The sequence below is a fragment of the Triturus cristatus genome, chromosome 12 (genome assembly GCF_964204655.1).
Source record: "Triturus cristatus chromosome 12, aTriCri1.1, whole genome shotgun sequence".
NCBI classification, from domain to species: Eukaryota; Metazoa; Chordata; class Amphibia; order Caudata; family Salamandridae; genus Triturus; species Triturus cristatus.
The window spans coordinates 228,984,305-229,001,313 of NC_140595.1; the positions used below are offsets into that span (position 1 = coordinate 228,984,305).

A 17,009-nucleotide genomic window follows, 5' to 3' on the forward strand; every position below is an offset into this window, starting at 1 on the left:
ATGGTTTTTTATTATAGTTTTAGATTGGAATGAAATCCTATTTTAATGATATGTTTTTTAACTTTCATTGTTTCTATAATGCATTTTATTGTTAACTGCCAAGCAGTCATGAGCACTTAACATAAGGAGTGCAAACCGCTCCTCTCCATGCTCTGGTGAGCCCCGCCCGACAGCCACTGACTTAAATAGGAAAATAAAAATGATAATCACATGTTGTTATTTTATTTTTATTTTTGATCAGTGGGGCGATGCTCCTCCGTCTTAGCGGAGCAGCTGCCACTGCTCACATCTCCTTCTCTGTCATACCAATAGGTGCTGCATCGCAGCAAGATAAAAGCACCTCTCTGATCACTAATGCACAATCCCAAAATGCTTCCCCCACAGGATCACACGAAATACAACACTCTGCTAACCATGCACTCCCCATGATGTAGTGTGTTGCTCCTCCAAAAATGTTCTTCATCAATTCAAAAAGGAATATTAATTGCTACAGGAAAGCTGCAATGCAAAAACTGCAAAGTTTTCTTATCTGCTTATATGTGACATTCCCACGCTCTTAGCAAAGGGTGGCCAGCTTTCAACTATGACTTCACAGGACACTGTACGGGTCAGACAATTTGTGTGCACAGAAACCTCTGAAGATGTTTGTTGGGAAGCGGGGGGTTACAAGTCACATAGATTACATTCTTGGGGTGTCCCCTCCTCTAAATCAGGTCACCTTAGAAGATATAAGTCAATGGCTAATGAGCTCATTAAGTTTGATTGCTATTCACATTGCATTTGAGTTCCCGTCACTTACCAGGCTTCCTGGTGGCAAGAACAGCACACCCGAGGAGAGAGGGCCAACTAAGGATCAGGATCAGCAGTTCCCATCTCAGACAATATCGCTTTCACTCAAAAGAAATTCTGTGCATATGTGGCTGAGGTAGCAGTCTTAAATTGGGGCAAACGTAATCTCAATGGTGGTACTCTATGGTGGTTCTACTCTGATTCCTACGAGCTCTACTAGAAACCTCTGCTTTGCATTTGATCATAAACTTACCTTTTCCTCTCAGGTTAGCCAGGTTTCTGTGGTTTGATTTTCTATGCTCAGGATATCCAGGAAAGTGAGTCATTTTCTTCCAGTTCAGCGCACAAGACCATGGCCTAGGCTTATAACACCCCTCCATTTGGAATATGGTAACTCTCTACACTTAGGAATTTCAGCTTATTTGCTTCAGTTGCTTCTGATTGTGGAAATCTATGTCACCAACCTCATCTTGAATTGTCCCATGCATGTTTCAGTCAATCTCCATTAGCTTCCTGTTAAGAAGTGCATCATCGTCAAAGCATTTTGCAGTGTTCTTTGTGTGAACACCAGTACCGACCCCATCTACCTCAGATATAAGTTCTGTCAATATTGTTCCACTTGGGGGCTTGGCTCGACACACAAGAGAAAGCAGTGTCTTGAGTGGGCTCTGTGGAACATCCACCATCCATCTTCATGCTAGCTGACGCAAACACACAGATTGACAGACGTAGCTCCCCATAAGACCTGGGCAGACCCTGACCATCGCTGTGGCCACAGAGTTCAGGAGATTATGCATCAGGAGTTGCATCAGTGGCCTGGTTGCTGTGAGATTGGCTGCAGAGATGAACGAATGTGTCACCTGCGCTTCAAGTTTGACTGGGGCCCCTCTTGTCAAAGTAGAGATGTCCCAATGATCCAGGCAACCCTAACAGACCCTGGGCGTGCAAGCTCCAAAAACTACAAGGCCGTCAATGCCACAGGGACCACATGCCAAGTCTGGTGAGAGAAACAAGGTGTCCGGTGGAGGACCCAGTTGACCCGGCATTGCCACTGAGCTCCCATCTGCCTAGCTGTTGTCAGGGTGGAGACCTGCTGTGGGCTAAACAATTAGGGGAGAGAGTACTAACCATGGGTTCGCCTCGGGTTTTGACCACATAGAAGGCCTTTAACTTCTGAGCAATTCCACCCTCGAGGTTGGCCAAGTTGGGATTGCCCCAATAGCGCAGAACAGCAGCAATCGGAGACACACTTGAGGGGGCGATGATCAGCTAGGCTGCCAACCATAGGTCGTCATAATGTGCCCCAAAGACACTGGTGCTTCATCCCTCTTGGGATACATGACACACCAACATCTTCCGGTGTACTGGGTTAACCGGTGGTAGACGAAGGATTGTCTTTATGCCAGAGCAGCGGGGGCCTCCAAACATTTGAGCCACCAATCAATACTGCACCTCAGTAGACTCTTGGATCACTGCTGGGCTGGGCTCTTCATCCCTGTTTTCCCCAGCTGCTCGCCTGCCTTCCTGTGTGCCTGGGATTGGAGGTTTGAGTTGGTGACCAATGGGAGGGCTGTTTCCAGAGACCCACCAAGACATACACTCCACAAGTACAAGATATGTGGTGGTTCACGGGCCCGTGATGGCTGACTGACGTCTCGAGGCTAAGGAAGAGAAACTGTCTACCTTTTGAAAACTGCAGGCCTGCAGGATAATATTGGCTTCCCACTGCTTGCTTTTCTTTTTGTGGCACCTTTAAACTGCCTTATCCTGCTTGATCTTTCCCTCATATTAGGAAAGTCTTAAGTGACAGCTCCCACTCAACAACAAATAAAGAAAGACAACCTTCAGGAAGATACTGCCAACCTCAATGATCCCACCAATATCCTGATCACTGCAGAAAAAAAAATATTTCAGGCCATAGGTGTAACTCATAAACTTCTTGAGGCATAGATCAGCAGAGTAGTTGTGGAGAGGGCTCTTTCGCCAGGATGTCAGAAAGATGGTCAAATGTCTCACGGAGACAGAAACTAGAATCTCTACAATGGAGGACTCGGTCCAAACTCTTTGCTCAGATGTTGCACACCTAACAGTAAAGGTGGATTGCTGCTCTGGAATGACGGAGGGCATGGAGGGAATTAATCCAGAATACTTTTTAGAGGTCCTATCTTTTTGCTCTGTTATTGAAATGGCACGCTTCCCTTGGCTACAAGATCCCCAAGCAGGGGACACATTAAAGACTCCTTCTGGAACTATGCTGACAGATATGCACTACTTTGACAGTCATAGCTCAACAGTACCTTAACACCGGCTCCTCACAGATCAGAATTTTCCAGATTATATGATGCAGGTGCAGCAAATGAGAAGATCATTCCTGGCCGTAAAGCGAATGTTGATGGCAATGCAGCTCACTTACATGCATCTGTACCATGCAAAACTGAAGGTCATCAATGATGGCAAAACACATTTCTTCGAAAAACCACAGCAAGTATGGGATTGGCTTAAAATATGCAGCCCCAGGGAATAGTGCCTACATGCATCTGCTCTTTGGACACCCCCAAGCAGGACGATGATCGCTGTCCCATTCTCATGTGAGACAATGCAGGGGAGTACGCTGCCTGGGACTTAGGACCAGGACAGGAGATGTCCTTGGGTCAGACGAGAGACTGCCTACTACTGAAATGGATGACAGTGGCAGTGAGAGATCCTCAACACCAGAAACTCTTGCCCAAAAACACTGCTAGGAAATCAAAACCACGGCTGAAATTGATATACTTTATGTTTGCATGTTTCACCTTTTTGAATTGATTGGATCTCTGTCCCGAGACAGGCAATACAAAGGGCTGTCCCCCCCTATACACACACACACACACACACACACACACACACGCACACACATGACAACTACCCAGAATACATTCAGTCTAATTTCTTGGCATGCTATTGGCTAAATAACAAGATTAAGTGGGTCAGTTTTCCAATACCTTAAAAGACACACACCACAGACAGGCAATACAAAGGGTTGTTCCCACTCCCCCCTCCCCCACATGACAACTACCCAGGATACCTTCAGTTTAATTTCTTGGAATGTTATTGGCTAAATAACGAGATTAAGTGGGGCAGTTTTCTAATACCTTAAAACACACACACCACAGATAGTCCTCTTGCTAAAAGAAATATTTTCTGAGTTTCCTATTACCCAGCAAATATATATTTTCTAAGACTATTTGTGACAATGGGTCTACCTGTTGCCAAAAGAGATATTGCTGGCCATGTCTCCTCTTCAAGGGAATGGACCTAAGGGATGGACTACTGTGCTAAAGCAGAGGAGCACGTATAGAAATCAAGCAGATGTCCACAGAAGTATCACAAGGTGTGGAACATATGGTAGAAATATTGCAATTGATTGGTCTGTGTATGACTGAAGGTTTATTAATGTGTATAAAAGTGTTATTTTATCTGATTCTAATCAGAAGTGTGCTTTCTTGCAAGTGCTGTAAGATGTTTTATATTAAAAAATAATTATAAAGGGTTGTAATATCGAAAACTATTTCGCCTGCTCCCTTTGCCCAGCCTCCAGTTGTCCCCATACTATTTACTGCTGCTTAGGTGGTTGCTTTATTCTTTTCTAGCTGCATAATTTTGGTATTCCCTTCTAGCCAATAGCAGGATGGCCTCTTGTCACCTCCAATTTATATAAAGGTTAAAAATGCTAATTTTTGTTGCACATCTGTATTTGGTCCTCCTCGAGCTCTAGAATGTCTTTGGGGTATTTGTTGCGCTTAAGAAATAAAAATTCATTCATTTGAATCATTTGGTAATAAATTCAGGGTAAAATTGTACAATACTGCAATGAACAAAATAGTTACCATACTACAATTGACAAGATAGTTACTTGTAAGCTATCTGCATATTTGCCATGCTTGGACCCCAGAAACTTTAAAAACATTCTCCAGAACTTTCCAGAAAATGCCTTTGATTAATTAAGGCTCTAATAACGAGTTGTGGCATTTCACCCAGAGCTGTACTTCAGGTGACATATCACATCTCACAATTCTGAATATCGCCGTGGCCACAGTTATCAGCCCCCAAACTCCAAACCCAATAATTGTGTGCCCTGTCAGTTCTGCTGAAGGGGAAGGGGCTATGGGTTGCATCACACCCCAGCCATTCCTGACTCCTGAAGCAGAACAAGGGGAGAAAACAAATCTCTAGCCCTTGACAGGGATAAGCCTGCCTCTAACGACTGCCCCACCAACTCATATTTTAAACCTTTCCCTTTGATCAGAGAAGGCTAAAAGTGTCAGAAGTGTTTGCCCCAGAATTGCGAAAACCATCTCAGAAAAATACCTGATATTACCAGATATGAGCAGTAATTCCCCCAAAATACAAATGTAAACACTGAAATTTGGTGCAGGGATACCAGCCGGATTTGTAGATTCTGGTCACCGGTATTTCTGTAATTAATTATGCATTATTCATAATAAGGGCCTAAGTGGCATGCTAACTAAATTTGATTCACAAGAATCCCCTGAAAAACTGCAGTATGAATTGGTTGATTTTGCGTCCAAGTTGAACAGACTAAAAATGAATCTTGCAGAAGTGTATGATGCCATCAATTAAGATATATGACAAAGTCACCCCATATCTCACCTTTGAAGATTAAGGGGCATATTATCAAGCCAGGCGATAAAATTATCGCCGCTTTAGCGGCAGAAAACTGCCGCTAAAACGGCGATAATGGGCTTGATAATATGCTCTATGGAATTCCAATTGAAGCCCATGTTAGACGTCCTTCACATTTAACATGGGCTTCAATTGGAATTCCATAGAGCATATTATCAAGCCCATTATTGCCGTTTTAGAGGCAGTTTTCTGCTGCTAAAGCGTCGATAATTTTATCGCCTGGCTTGATAATATGCCCCCAAGTGGTATAACACAGTAATGTTCAAAAAAGCCTATGGGCAAGACTTACAGAGACTGTTCTTGGTGCTACAGTTTCTTATTGTGTTACATGTACAATTAAACCTATTTTTCTCTTTTTAAATTAACACTTTCCTCTTCTCTGCTGACTTGTGAAAGGTTTTCTTTCAATGTTCAAGTACATCTTGAATATGCTGTGTGATTTTCTCTCATGTCCATGGAAAATGATGCATTCATAGAGCTAAGCAATGACACAATCATTGATCATTTTGCCTACAAAAGCAAATTGTTCAAGCAATGTTACCTCTTTAAAATGTGAGCAAAAGTGCCCACATTTCTGAAGTTAAGCAAGTACAATGTTTCATTATAAGGCAGTTTATAAGGCTCAAGGCAAGGGAAGCATTTGACTTGTGCACATTGTCTTCCACTTTATTCCTTCAAAATCTTTACACAACTGTTTGCAGTTATGTAAGTTTTCCTCCAAGAGTTTGTATTCGTCTTTTAACATTAGAAAATGGTAGAGTGTCACACACCATCAAGCTATTGTAATATACAGAGGTTCAAATAAGCAACTCCTGATCCTCCCGAACAAACAAGAAAACATAAGTGCCATGTGTCCCTTCTAAACCCTCCACCCTGATAAGTGAGGTCTAATTAATTTAGGTGCCTCATTATGGCCTTCTCCACCGTATAACTTTTCAATGATCCCCACCTACTGCCTAAGTGAATTGATCCATTACTTTCCATCTTGGAGGTAAAGAGAGTGATACTACACCCCTAGGCGTACTCCAGTAGTGGTTTACATTGTCCTTTAAAGGATGTTTAACATTCCTCCAAATTGCTGATCATTTTCTCCAGGGCCATTATTGACCAGAGTATATGGAACCACTGAGATAACAAGGAAGGTTCTGCCTTTTACTATTTGAATGGGATAGCCATCTTTGCAGCACCTCAAGCACACTAACACAAAGTACTATTCCATCTTAGAAAATTGTTTGTACTGGAGGTTAATTATGTTTTAAATTGTTTTATTTGCAATATTTGACATTGAGAAAATTGCTGCAAGCAATGTTAAATGTTTAATATGTGAACATACCCATTATCCTAATTCTGTACACTGTTGCACTTTTGATAAGATGCTTTGGCACTGTTCAAAAGCTCTGATTGAGTGCTTGTTGGATAGGATACTGAGTAGCAAATGTGTCCACGTCTGCCAAGTCCTCGAGTCCACCAGCCTCATTTAGAGAAGGGCAGCCCATAACAGTTGTGTTGACTGAGCTCCTGTTGGCTTTGTCGAGAGAAAACTCCCACGGTGTGAGGGGCATTTGTTTTTTGTTTTTCAAAAAAAAACTCTTACTATGGGAACATTTTGATGAGCTGATGTCATGGCTGATGGTACCATCTGTCAAACGTTTCCTACATTGACAGGAACCAGTATGACTGCAGGTTTCTGTTAATGTAGAGAGTTCTCCACATGGCCTCTGTGGAGGCCCCTCAAGATGGCAGAAGTATTTTCTTAACCACTCCATCTGCCAAACTCTAAATCAGGACATTAGGGCCTGATTTAGAGTTTGGTGGTACCCTATTTCCCAAACCCTTAAACTGCCTTCCTCATTTAGAGTCGGCCACACCATAAGTATTCAATCAATGAAGTTCCCATTAGCTCCATCAACAGAATACTTCCTCTGACAGTCCAACTGAGTTGGGCCATCAGAGGAAGGACTTTATACCATCCGCTCTACTGTGTTCAGTCTTTTTTTTCTGTCACTACCAGTAAAAACCTGGCGGTAAGCGACAGGAAAAAACAATAGTTCCCCAATGCCCTGGGAGAAAACTTCCAGGTTGTGGGGGCCATTAGCTGTTTGTTTAAAAAAAAACTTCTGCTTTGGGAGTTTGTTTGAGAAACAAAAAACATTTAAAATGTTTGACAGCTGGTCGTCTTGGCTGATGGTACCGTTCATCAAACTTTTCCTACTTTTTTTAATATAATTTTTATTGTGTTTTATCAGGAAACAAAAACAAAAGTTCAATTGAAACATGTCAATATACATGTGTCTGTACTTCCACCGTAAATGGCTACCTCTCCCACCACACCCATACAATTAATAACTATATCATGCCATATGTAACCCACTCCCTACAATTACCCACAGCTAACATAATTTGCTACAGCCACATTGTGTATTTCTAATGGAATCGTCAAATTACAAATTCTGAATCAAGACGTCTATTGTTTGGGGGATTTATTAGTTTAGCAAGCATATCTGCCCTTTTTAGCAACCATTCACCTCTTTGTGTACTCTTCACATGATGCTCATCAACTACGTTCCATTCAAGTAAATCTTTTTTTCGAGCCTCATGTCTGGGAGATCTTGCAGAGACCTAATGGATGGCTGCAATGAGCTTAGCCAGCACCGTGCCCAGTGCGGCCATATATGTCCTCATCTTCAAGCACACTTTTGCGTGGAATATGCCCAGAAACCATTATTTTATTGATTGCACTGGTCCCAGAATGCGATCATTCAAGAACAACCCCAAACCATTTGCAGAAAGTCTGCCCCTGCATGGTACGTCTAGGGCATGCTGAAGTCCAGCAAGGCTAGATCCTAGCCAATCTTTTATGGGTGAGATAAGTCATAGGGGGAAATTGAAATTGGATTAGTTTGAAACAGCCATTAGGGAAAATTCTCTTTACCACTGTACGCATTCTTCTCAAGTCTACATCTAATATTGGATCAGAACATTTGCATAACCACCTATCACAGTTTTATTTCCCCCTATCCAACACCAGGGCTGAATACTAATTAGTCATCACGCGCCTGAAACTTGCTACTGATAACATCATGACCATCAATTGTAGGGAACTCCTCAGGGAAAGAGGTCCAGATACCTCTGGCCGCCTGCACAATATGTGCAGGCTGTAAAAACTGGCCCATGCCAAGATCAAAAGCGTCACTCGTCTAGTCATAGGCAAGGAATTGATTATTGAGCTATAAATTCCCCACTGCCTCCCACACCCACTCCTCCACTCCTGGACTGACAATGTGGTGCAGATCTCTTTAAAGCGCTTCAAGATCCATTGTGGAATGTAATTGGTCATAGGAGCATCTCTTCAAAACACTCACGATCACCCTCTCCCTCATTGTCAACATCTGAGCAGCAATATATGGAAGAGAGCTCCTCACCTGTGATCCCAACGTGAAGGCCTTGGGTAGGGAACAAAGGAAATGGGTGGGACCTTGCTTGCAACCTCTTCTCTCAGTTATATGCTGATCAAACCAGTGAAATGCATATTCCAGCTGTGCACCTGCATAATACAAGAAGAGCTTAGGAAAGCCCATCCTACAGTTTGTCCATTGGAGCTTCAAAACCTTAAGTTTAAATCAGCTGCCCTTCCCTGCTCAAACCAGCGAGACAAGCAGTCTAATTTTCAGAAGAGCCTACAGGATAAAGGGCACATTGCATTCAGAAGTACTTATAAACACCTGGGAAGAAACACCATCTTGGCTAGGGCTCCATAGCACTGGCAAAAACCTCGGAGATCTCGTGCCATCTCTCTGAAGTATCAAGTCTGCAGACACCTGCCCGCGTTCACACCGTAGCCGTGGGGCAAGTCCAGGCACAGAAATCAGGGTCAAATCCCATGCGTCTCATCATTGCTCATTTATAAACCTTTACTACTTTATAGGAACCGCAATGATGCACATAGTCTTCCCAATTTTTTTTCTCTAAACCATTGCACAGTTGTTTGAGTTTGTGTATTTTAAATCAGTTGTTTACTGTTTTATTTTAGCAATAAACATGTTGATTTTAATTTCATGTTCTCCTGCTTTAACTTTTTGTGTCTGAATAAAAATATCTGTGCTTACCACCCTAACTGGATATTCTGGTGCAATGTAAGGTCATCGTTTCCTAAGTTTTAAAGTTAGTGCATTTGAATATATAGCAATTTTATTGAAATCTTTCTTGGGAAGAGACCTCTCCCAAACTCCTGTTGCAATAGTAGGGCTTGCTCGCTAATCACCATTTTCAAGCTGGTCTGAAATAACATGCTCGGGCTGCTGGTTCCCATCCTGGCCCTGTTGGCTATTGCCCCCGGGGGAGGGTACTGCTGAGAACTCACATTGTAAGTCTTTGGAGAAGGAAGAAAGACCAAGTGGTAATGAGCATTATTAGTAAGTAATCTGATCATTAGCTGACAATCATTGAAGATAGCGATGCTGAGTACTGACAAGTAAACTGGGTGGCGACATGCTATATTATTGTAACTGCTTGATGGTCGTGAACCTAGCAACAAGCACACTAAATGGAATACTGTGCATATAATTTGTAGTAGGCACATAGAATATAAGCAATCTGAAAATAGCAAATACATCATTAATACCTACATTGATTTGCTGTATGTTACAGAGAATGGTCCTTATTGTCTCAAGAACTTGAAGAGTACCAAATCCCATCTCTTTTGAATGCACTCTACAACTCTGAAGGCTACAGGTAAGAAACCGTGTCGCAATATGTAAGTAAGTACGTTTATTTTTGTATGAGTTAATAAAAACCTTTACAATATTCACATAAACGACATGACACATCAAAAATCCATATTTACAAGTTTGAAAGCATAACTTAAAAATAGCTGATTCCTGGTCAATGTCATACAATAAAAAGCTAGGGTTTTGCTTATGTGATTGGCCATAAAATGTTCCATTCTAGCTAATTAAGTGTGCAAAACTTTAGCGGTGTGACAGTTCATTCAGTGTACAATACTAAATACTTGGGGGCAGATTTATGTTAGACTTGCGCCACTTTTACGCCGCCGTTGCGTCACTTTTGTGACGCAGCGGTGGCGTAAACCCTGCGCCACGTTGCGCCCCTTTTACATCGTGATGCATCTATGGAGATGCGTCACGGTGGAAAGTCCTGCGCCACATTAAACCTGCGTCAGGTTTAATGTATGCAGGGTGGGCGTTCCATCGGAAAAAGCCTCGGAAAAGTGACGCAGTGAAATCTACATGCGTAAGGCATGACGCAGCATGTTAGGTATGGGCAGCCCCTAAACATTGCTGGAGTTGCGTCGTGCTTGCGACACGACTCCAGCAATGCGCCGCCCTTATGCCATCAGATGCGTCACGCATCTGTTTATCCTTGCGCCACGATGCGCTGCATTGTAAATGCGGCGCATCTGTAGTGGCGCAAAGGTAAACTTGCGTGACGCATCTTTCCTGGCGCATCCCTGCTGATTTGCAGGGATGCGCCAGGAAACATAAATCTGCCCCTTGGTTTCTAGACTATTAGACTGAAGTCCTGAGTCGTTCTTAGCTTCAGTTGACAAACGGGGTTCAGATTGCTTCTTGCACGCTCATAAAAATGCCTAGTGCATTGTGCATGCAGGTAAATGTCTTTAACTATCTTGATGTTGCCACATAAAAGGCAAAAATACAGCAAAATCCATAATTGCAGGATCGAACAGCATAACTTAAAACAACTGATTCCTGGTTAATGCCAGATAACAAAACAAAGCTGAAGCTTTGAAATTACGACCAAACAAAAAATATTCCACTCGAACTAAATAAGTCTCAAAATTTCAGTGGAATGACAGTTGCAAACGTGTTTCTTGGTTTCGAAGACTTGAATCCTGAATGCTTTCTTGGTTTAAGTTAACAGGCAGAGTTGTTGACCATGGACGGGTTTTGAGAAGTCCGCATATTACGATCTCATAGAGTGCCTGGTGCATTGTGCATGGAGATAGATAAAATTAGGTCTCTTGAATTTTAAAACGGCCATATCAATGAATTTAAATGTTTAACGTTGTGTGTGTGCCGTATCGTTATTAACCTTAAACGGGTTTTTGGCAAGTTTGCGTATTGCAGTCTCATAAAGTGCCTGGTGCCATGTGCTTGGAGATAAATGACTTTGGGTCTCTTGATGTGGTAAACAGCTGTGCCGATGAATTCTAAATTTTAACATTGTTTGATTTCTATAAAAGGAGTAAAAAAAAGCAATATTGTGGGTGGGTGCCAGTTCCTGGAAGTGACAAAACCAGGTTTAAAACTCTGGTAATTGAGTGCCAGATCTCTGAATTGTTTCCACTGTCACCTCTGTGAATCGTACGAAGCGACACGCCAGTTGTTTTTCTCCACCTCCGAGGCATGCCTTCACTGCTTGTCTACAGGATCTTATCCTCTTATTTTTAAAGATGGGTTTCAGAAGCAGTCGTTGTTCAAGATCCAGTTCTCCGCAAATACATAATAGATGTAGAACACTCTCTCCTGCTTTCCCACATAAGCGGCTCTCGTTGCTGTCGATAGACGCTTCCAAGAAGGAAGATGCTACAGGATTGGTGAGATGCCCATTCGGGAGTGTAAGTTTCACAATATGATAAAAATACACATGCAACTCCCTACTAATTTGGTTGGTGCTCATGCACCCTACAACTGTACTTTCAGAGACCACCGCAGACGACAAATGGTATTTGTCCTCGCTACAGTCAATTACATTAGTACGGAAAATTCCAGCCAGTGCTATCTTTTAGCTTCCCTCACTCAACCATCCCTCTCCCACTAACATACAGATAGAAAACCTAATCATAGAATTTAAAAGGCCTCTCCCAGGCATGATTTACATGTGCAGAATGTGGCAAAACCTGTATGTAAAAGTATAATTTAGAATTAAGCCGTATAATAGTGGGGAATATCAGTGTTTGTATAATTTGTAGTGAAGCGGACTATTAAGGCTAGCGTTCCGATCAATCTGCTGTTTCCCAGTTACACAGAGAGAGAGGAAACAGGAGTCTCCTATGTCAAGACAGAAATGACCTCGATAAAGTGGGGTGCCTTCCCCTTCGCTGCCGCTAGTAAGCTATGCACAAACCAAAACTCAATTCGAGGTCTGTAGCAAAAGATACTGGTGCGAAAGGAAGTGCACACATTTGTTCCTGTGGATTCAGTACTGATATCTTTATCATCAACAGACACTGGCCAACGCGTGTTTCACAACTCTACAGTCTTTCTTGTGCGCTATAACAGTTACTTCTACACTGCAACTATCATATGAACAGACAATGAATTCAACCCGATGCAGAAAAAAACAAGTTTGCAAAGCGCCTCTGAAGCAACTGTGGGGTATATTCATAAGAATGTGTGATAACTACCGCAAGAGTAGCGTAACGCAACTTTCAGTATCGCAGCCTATCGCGGGAAAATAACCCGGGCCAACGTGGAATTCACAACAAGGTGGTAGCATGCGATAGCCACCAGATAACCCACCAAATTTCCGCGTGAAAATCAATGCCACGCCGCATAAATGCGATGCGCGAACGCAAACAAAATGCGATGAGGCCAACCGCGGTACAAAAAGTAGCGAAAACCTGCCACAGGCCTGCAAATCTCACACATCTCGCAGAACAATGCACCATAAAAACCACAGTAAAAACACACCCAAAACATTCCAAAGCGCGTAGCAACATGGATGCACCCTGACACAGCGCAGGGGCCAACTCGAACCCCACAACCCCCACAGACTACCAGAAAGTAATAACGGGGTCGGGTGAGGCCAAGGCGAAGAGGGAGAGGAAGACGGGGTGCAGACCGCAGGTAAACAAGACCAGCGTCACGGAGGTGACAGAACACTACCAGCAACTGACCCACTAGTAGACCACCTGGATTGCAGTTGGAGTGCCGAGGAGGCCAATCCAGGAGGCCAATAGGCGCCGGCAGGACGTGACTACCTAAACCAGGCACAAACCTGCTGCCAACAGGAAGGCAGCAACGGCGACAGGAGGTGGCAGTCCAGCGCCACCTGAGGAGCTGAAGGAAACCCAGGCCACAGTCATCAGTGAGGAGACGGTGCAAGGAGTAGGGAGTACTGACACAGCTCGAGAGGACTTGACACAACATCAACAGGGAGTGCAACTAACAGGGACTGGGGGAAGTGGGCACAATGGCATACATGCACAACGAGGAGTAGCACACTGCACACCCACAATCACCCAGGTCCATGGGCCTGATCTCCTTGGCACACTGCAGCACACACACATAGCACGAACAGCACACCCATATTGACGACAATGAGGAACAACGCGCATAGCCGAAACTGCAGAACAGAGGACACAACTGGTTCCGCACATGCATAGAAACATGCCTACTACATCTGGCGTAGCCGCAAACTGTGAAATGGAAATGTACACGTACGACATCACATCCATCATCTTGACCAAATGCACACTGTCCCGCAGAAGAATCCAGCAACCCCAAACAGTCACAATGTACTTTGTCATACAGTCTGCATGCAAACCTGCACAATGCGCCAACATACATGTCAACGCAAAGTCAATACGCACCTCCCCTTCACATCGCAGAGGGGCACACAACACCTTCATCAGAGCACGGAATACAACACATCATTGATGCCGGAGAGGACCACCACACCGTCGACGCCGACGCCCTACAACAGCACATGGATATCCCACGCAACCCCCCACCAGGACTCGGACAGCCAAGCTACTCAGAGAAGAACACTGTGCCTGCAACAGACCACACAGCAGGAAGTACCGGCAAGCACAGCGTGCCCACGACACTTCACCCACCCACACATCGCACCCCAATGCCATGTCCCTGCACGCCAGAAAGGAGGTGGCCCAACAGGTGTGGGACGAACCCATGGAATGCGAACCAGGACACATACGTAGGTGTCTATCACCCTTCAGGGGCCACCAACACCCCACTAAGGAGACCCACACTGCCATAGAGACACATGCAGTTGTACATTCACAGTACAGAACCACGGGGAGAGGCGCTCAAATTGCAGTCACACTGCCATGTTGGCTCTGCATACGACGGCCCTGGCCACTCCCCTTTTGAATTGGTGACGACAAAGCTACATGTCCAAGCTCCAACCCGCTGCCTGCGGTGACATGTCTACATCCGATGTACACAGTACAGCGTAATGTCCTAGGGCCCAGGGCCCTCATGCATACAACAAGACCACAGGGAAACACATAGATATTATGTCAAACTGGCTACGGGCATGTGCGCCCGGCCTCTTTATTGGCAGGGCGACATGTACAGTGATGCCTGTGCTGGATGTGTGTGGGGTGAGTGTAAGTCAGCACGGAATGCTTGGTGCTGGCAACAACTTGAACATTGGACATCAGTGCAACGGAAACAGAAAACACATGCATAACAGAGTCAACTGCACAGCAACATGGTGGGAGCCAGAGTAAGGACAGTGGTCCCCTAATATTCAGTCAGGAGGTTCCGTGAGTTGCAGTGCACTGAGGTAGGGGTACAAGAGATGAGCGCGCTCATGTGAAGGAATTGCTAGGATTGTGTCCCTTCAGGTTAGTCCTGATGCAGATGCAGTCGGGTGTGTTACACCTGCATCAACTTCCTCATCAACGACCGCAGTCCACAGCGCAATACCCAGTAATGGTTCCGGGTGTGTGGCTTGACTACCACCTCCAGTCTGCATTCCTGCCTTGGGGATGTTGCCTCCTGCCCTCCCATTGTCTGTGCCATCTCCCGTACGCACACTTGACACATCTTCCCCATCATATTCCCAGGTCTTCCACACTGCATGAGGTGACAAACCTGCGCAACATCTCCACAGCACAAAACTCAATCACTAACAGACAATGGCTTGCAGTGCACAGACTCACTGGCACCTGGAGTGCTGAGCAGGGTTTCAGGCCGATGATGGCATACACAACAGTTCTGAGCAACTCCGTAGGTCTGTCAGGACCACCGTATCAACTCTGGCAGATGGCGTTTGGAGGTGGTCTTTGCGGTGGTGGCGTGTGCCTCCTGCGGTGATGCGACATCCAGGCCGGTCAGGACCCGAATCTATGTGTGGGCCCTGGTGGCCCGCAGTTGAGGCCGGAGGCTGCAGACAGCGCGGGGCCACAGACACATGGCGTTGACAACCCCAAGGCCAACGCTTCCGGGGCCATCCAATATCTCAGAAGAAGGGATCCCAGACCTGACAAGCACAGAGTTAGTGGCCCCAGAGGCACAGCGGCCGGCACAGGCACCCAGCCACGGGACGGTGACTTGTGGTGCAGTCAGTTGGGCCATGCGACCTGAGCGGGTCACCATCACTGTCCGAGGTGTATGTTGCGGAGGGTATCAAGGGACAGTGGAAGGTGTCCTCCAGGGCATGACGCCGAAAGGTGTGATTTTGTCCGGAAGTAGTAAATGGAGGAGTGGAATGCGACAGCCTCGTTGCCACCACCAATTCGGTATCAGCTACATGAGGATGAAAACTGCCCCCTAGTCCATCGACTCAGACGCTACCAAAGTTCGACCTGAGAGTGTCCATGATTGTCGGGGAACAGACTTAGTGGCACCGGGGCTGAGAGGGGATGCTGTCTGCGATGATGCCAGTACGCTGATATGAACTCAGCCATTGCAAAATGAAGAGTCTGTGACCTACTGGACTGCAGTGTAGGCCGGAGGCAGCGGTCAGCAGTGGCCCACAGCCACGTGTCATCTGCTGGCGAGGCACAGAGTTAGTGACACAAGGGCAGTTGTCGGTAGTGTTCGATCACCTCCGTAATGATGTTCTTGTTCCCTCCGGACTGAAACGCGTCATCCTCTTACGCCTCTCCGTGCGTGCGATGACATGTATTCTGCCTTTTGAATAACCGATGTTCAGTTCCAAATCTGTGACCCACTCGTGCACAGCGTAGGCCGAGGGCAGTAGTCCGCGTAGGCCCACAGACACGTGTGGTTGTGATGCCATGCACAGACTTGTTGGCACCACATCGAATGGGGTATAGTGACTTGTCCTATGCCTTATATGGTGGTCACTGCCATGGTGTAATCAAGACTCAGTTCCAAATGTGTGACCTACCTGAACGTGGTGTAGGCCTGCGGCAGCGGTCAGCACAGCCCATTCACCGAGTGTCGCCGGCATAGGTTGGATGGCCCCACCGGCCTGCGTAGTTCAGGTTCAGTGGCACCACGTGTTGGGACACTTTCGTGTATGTGACCCGGTTTCGTCCGGACTGAGCCGCATCTTCTTCTTACTCCTCTCCGTGCGACCACTGGTGTGGACTCTGCCATTCGTGATTTGCGCCTAGGTGCTGGATGTGTGAACTACTGGTCCGCAGGGTAGTCCTGGTCCCTCATCCACGTATCTCCGGCTGGCGTTGAACAGGGTTGGTAGCACCACGTTTTGATTTGCATGGTTGTGAAGTTGAGGTGAGAGGGGTGTTCATTTGGAACTTGCCAAGGGGCTGTGCAATTCCCTTGTTGCCATCCTGGGTACGCTGGTTGGTGATGGATGGTCGGAGGATGAAGGTATCC

At 45.4% G+C, this 17,009-nt stretch overlaps 1 protein-coding gene across 1 annotated transcript in view; it reads left to right on the forward strand.

Annotated features, from left to right (window-relative positions):
• Positions 1–17,009, forward strand: part of KCTD19 (potassium channel tetramerization domain containing 19) — a 1,216,368-nt gene that overhangs the window by 887,970 nt on the left and 311,389 nt on the right. Inside the window, exon 10 of the mRNA XM_085637050.1 lies at positions 10,120–10,203. Within this exon, the coding sequence (XP_085493176.1) occupies positions 10,120–10,203 (84 nt within the window). The remainder of the gene's footprint in view (positions 1–10,119; positions 10,204–17,009) is intronic.